Source organism: Microcebus murinus, chromosome 1 (assembly GCF_040939455.1).
Source record: "Microcebus murinus isolate Inina chromosome 1, M.murinus_Inina_mat1.0, whole genome shotgun sequence".
Classification (NCBI taxonomy): Eukaryota; Metazoa; Chordata; class Mammalia; order Primates; family Cheirogaleidae; genus Microcebus; species Microcebus murinus.
The window spans coordinates 90590584-90595252 of record NC_134104.1 but is presented as its reverse complement, the minus strand read 5'-3'; the positions used below and the strand labels follow the sequence as shown (position 1 = coordinate 90595252).

The 4669-nt window shown below is 39.7% G+C and overlaps 1 protein-coding gene across 1 annotated transcript; it reads right to left on the bottom strand.

The window, feature by feature from the left end:
* Positions 1 to 720: 720 nt before the first annotated feature.
* Positions 721 to 4585, bottom strand: RPL22L1 (ribosomal protein L22 like 1). The gene is made up of 4 exons (XM_012736394.2): positions 4501 to 4585; positions 2640 to 2732; positions 2355 to 2476; positions 721 to 987 (listed from the first exon to the last, which is right to left on the bottom strand). The coding sequence occupies exons 1-4, from the start codon at positions 4507 to 4509 to the stop codon at positions 843 to 845; spliced, it is 369 nt and encodes a 122-aa protein (XP_012591848.1). The 5' UTR covers positions 4510 to 4585; the 3' UTR covers positions 721 to 842.
* Between the last annotated feature and the right edge of the window lie 84 nt (positions 4586 to 4669).

Below are 4669 nucleotides of genomic sequence, written 5' to 3'. Positions count from 1 at the left end.
GGACAGAGACTGACTTTTTAAAAAAGTACATCATTCCCTTTTGTTCTCTCATCTCCTACAATCTGGATTCTGCCAAACCCTCCACTTAAATATGAAGCCACTGTATTTGGGGAAAAGGACTATCACTAAGAAGTTTTAATAGTCAACCAATATTTTTAGAATGATAAAGTATAGGAGAGTAAGAGACAAGGATGGTCCAAGATTCTAACCAAATAGTGTTCCAGACAAGGATATACATATAAGTAGAATTAATGGACCAGAGTTCAGATCTGAAGGCTGAGTTTCTGGTGCCTACAAGGCATCATGGGAGACTTCTAATAGACCATTAAATATTGGTTTGGATCAGGCTGGATGCTCACCTAAAGCCTTTGCTAATTAGAAAATAGCATCCTCTGAAGCAGAAGGCAAGAGCGATGCAATACATACTGAAAATTTATATGTAATAACTATTCTAAGGCACTCAAAGTTGTATTTATAAATTATACAAAAATGTCTAAGACTGAGGAAAACATAATTTCATACTGCTATATATGAAATTGTGCTCCAATACAATTTCCTATACAACACTTTTACTTGAGGACATTTTAAAAGCAATAAATTTTGGAAATCCTGGGGAAAAATTCTACCAGCTATATAAGCTATTTAAATACTGTTTATAGAAATTATTAAAGGAAAATCAAAATCATATAAATAGCATAAGTGAAAAGAATTAGACAAAAGTTTAAGAGTGCAATTACTTTTTATTTATTGATAAACTAAAAGTCCATTTTTAGATGTTTCTTTCTCGTGTATGCTTCATTTTGTTTTATTAGTAATCAAAGCCCTGTAAGCAATGGCTTTGCCTAGTCCTCAGACTCTGATCCATCTTCATCTTGACTTATCTGGAAGTAACGAAGTTCATAAGTCTCCTTATCAGAGGCAACCACTCGAAGCCAATCACGAAGATTGTTCTTCTTAAGGTACTTCTTGGTAAGGTATTTCAAGTACCTTTAAAATAAAAAGATGAATGTCATCAACCAATCCAGTCCCTACTATGCAGAGGCTTATTACATGGAAGATGTGCACTTTTTTCCTTGTGTCCCCAGTTCCCTCCAAAATATGTCATCCTTTCACTTATACTAAGCATTGTGCAAGGATGCTATGGATACAAATAAGAAGAAGCTGGCTCTCGATCTCAATAGCAATCAGTTTATGCCTTAAGAAACCCTTATTCTCCCATCTCTCTAAAATAAACTAGTATTCTTCACACTGGGAGATTTTATGTAGTAGAGCAATGGTAGCTTCCTCTTCAACCTTACTGCCCCAGCCAAATTATTCTTAAATCAACCAATATACAATTTCACTCTTCAAATACATTATGCATATGTTAACACCCCCTTCACCACTATCAACCTCCCTAACATCAATCCCACCCTGGATCAACAAGAGACAGCACCTGTCAAGAGAATACCTCATCCTCTTGGCAAACAAACTATGCTCAGTCAGTCTCAGCTTTTCTGAAAATTCTTGCGCCCTCTCTATCTCTACATCCAATACATCAATTACAGAATTGCATTTTATAGTAATTATCTGATTGTCTATAAGACCTTTGAGGACAGCTACTACATTGTAATTTCTTTGAATCCTTAGTCTAAGCCATAAGCTCTTAAGTCTTCATCTTCAGTTTCCATCAAGCTCACCACCCCAGTTTTTGTCAGCCATAATGATCAATGGCTTCCTCTTGCACATCAAACTTGAAGCCCTTCTTCCTATGGTTTTGAAAGCCATAGGAAGAAAAGATCTGCAAAAAGCAGAAAGATCTGCTCCCTAGCTACCCCTCCAATATCATGCATTCCTCCCCAAAATATACTGGCCTACTATTCTTGCATTTCATTTAGGTGAGGCATTTCCTGACCAATTTATCCAAAAACCTTGCAACCCTCTTTATGCCCTCACACAGCACTTATCACTGCTTAAAACTGCATTTCACTTTCTCCCTTCTCCATTAGAGAAGCTCCTTGGTAGTGGCTTATTGGCCTGTTTGGTTCACTGTTGGGTTACCCAGTCCTGCAACAGTGCAACATATTCAAATACAAAAACACTCAACATTAAAGTTTACATACAACTTGGATTTACAGGGTCTATAACTTACTAAATGGGAACTCTGGACATGACTTGCTATATCCTACCAATAAATTACATTTATGAACAGTCAATAAGCAACTGGCTCCCAGTTAATATACTTCCTATTTATGCAGGCCTTTAGTAAGTTCAAATTTATTCTTACATATGAACAGAGCAAATGCTAGGATTACATATTCTATAAAGTATTCAACTACTATAACTTCATAAAAATGTGCAAAACAAGTACCAACCTTTTAGAGAACTGTTTCTCAGAAACAACTGTGATTTTATTTTTGAAGCGTTCAATGTGAACAACATTCCCAAGATTTCCAGTTTTTCCATTGACTTTAACCTTCTCCCGCAGAAACTGCTCCTATTTTAAAACAGAAGAAATGCAAAACTAGGGAAGAAAACCCTAGATATTCACTAGGGAAGGTACCCTAGGAATAGACCTTAGGTTAATATCAACTTATTATATATTTAAACCATTATTAAGAACTCTACAATTATGATGAACTGAGTAGAATGATACTTACAAAATTTCCAGAATCAAAAATTCCATCTTCTACTGGATGAGTAAGATCCAAATTAAACTTCCAGGTTGACCTCTTGGGTTTCTTGTCTTTCTGCTATATAAAGTTAAAATTAAGATAATGCTGTTAAGATAATTTAGTTTATATACCAAGTCTTAACACAATGTACTATGAAGTTATAGAAACAGTGAATAATCTTTAAAAAAGACCCAACTGGGGTTGATTTAAACCTTGAACCAAGGTCGATTTTGCTTAAGTTGTCAAGAGAAGTTATGGGTTTCATTATTTTCCAGAACACTAATGTTCAATTTTAAATTACTGTGTACGGTTTATTATGGGCCAAACACTGCTTTACCACCATCCCCACTGCAGATGGGAACAGGTTAGTACACCTTCTAGCCCAAGCTCAGTTACTGCCAGAGCTACAATTCCATCCACTTATTAGACATAATAAGAATTCAATTCTTATGCTGTTTTACATACATATATTTACATTGATAGATAAGGAAAGGCGTGGAGGACCTTCAGTAAAGGTTTTTTTGTACATTTAAACAACTTTTCTCTTTTTTTGAGACAGAGTCTCACTGTTGCCGGGGTTAGAGTGCTGTGGCATCAGCCTAGCTTACAGCAACCTCAAACTCCTGGGCTCAAGTGATCCTCCTGCCTCAGCATCCCAAGTAGCTGGGAGTACAGGCACGGGCCACCATGCCAGGCTAATTTTATATATATTTTTTTGTTTTGTTTTGTTTTGAGTTGCCCAGCTAATTGCTTTCTTTTTAGTACAGATGCTCCTGCCCAGGCTGGGCTCAATCGATTCTCCTGCCTCCGCCTCCCTGAGTGCTAGGATTACAGGCCTGAGCCACCACGCCCGACCTTTTTCCATATCCAAACATCATATACCAAGATCATATTATATGGCTACATAAGCAAAATATTGTTGCGGCTAGTAACAATGGATATTCAATGTAAACAGACAAATGAGTATGTATCAGAGAATGTCTTCTCCAAATTAGATCCACTCAAATGCATATCAAGTATTGATAGAGTCTGCTTTCTCAGGTAGTCAGGTTAACTGTGCCAAAAAAAAAAAAAAAACTTATCCAAAAACTTATAACTGACAAAAACTTATAACTGGGCCTGACTTATTCTTGGTTTGGGCTTAAGTTAATTTGGGAGATGCAAATAATTCCAGTCCAATGGAACAGATAACCCCAGAGGGTTTATGGCCTCACTTGGTTTTAATCCAGTTTTCTAACCCAGCGATTTTACCCTAACATTTCTTTGAAAGTTGCGAGCATGTACCTAACTTTTCAAATAACATGTTACTGGTTCCCTTATTAATGACTTAAATAAAACATATGAGGCACGGCCTTTTTACATCGTCGTAGAGTCATGACTTCTTCCCAATCAGTCCTAACGTTCTCAGAAACTTCTCCGACCGCGGGAGGCGCGCGCCTCGGAGCTCCCTCCGGCCAGGTAAGCCGTCAGACCGGTCGGATTACCCACCTCTCCGCCCTTCCTGGTGCAAACAGAGCGGCAACAGCGCAATCAGGCGCGAGAGAGTAAAGAGAGGGTTCAAATGCAGTTCCACCGGCCCCGTCCACCGTCGTACCCTTCCCTTTCTGAGTGCCATGAGCACCCATCCTAAATGCACCCACCCAGCTCCAACTCCATCAGGCCGCATGGCAGCAGCCGGGACTCAAGAAAAACAATTCAAGAACCTAACATCTTGGTTGTGTTCCTGACCCGGTTTCCATTCCTCCCCCCCTCCTCCCTTTATCTCGAATGAAACCTCCCCACTCGCCGGACACAAAAGTCATTTCCTCGGCCCCAAAACACTCCCAGTAAGACCACGTTCACTCACAGGCGCCATCTTGAAAGCAGGCCACACGATCAGAGAGGAGTCAGCCGCGGCACGGCGCGTACTTATACCACAGCGTGCTGCGTCACGCGCTGGGAGCGTCAGCGTGCCGCCTCCCGGAAGAGGCGGTGGAGGCCGGTAACCCAGGGAACCGAGGGCGTGGCCCGAGGCG

What these genes read in the sequence shown, in the direction of transcription:
- RPL22L1 (XM_012736394.2), bottom strand. An exon ending in TTTTTGATTCTGGAAATTTT is followed by an intron (nt 2,477 to 2,639) that starts GTAAGTATCATT and finishes GTTTTAAAATAG; the next exon opens with GAGCAGTTTCTGCGGGAGAA. An exon ending in GAGAAACAGTTCTCTAAAAG is followed by an intron (nt 988 to 2,354) that starts GTTGGTACTTGT and finishes TTTATTTTAAAG; the next exon opens with GTACTTGAAATACCTTACCA.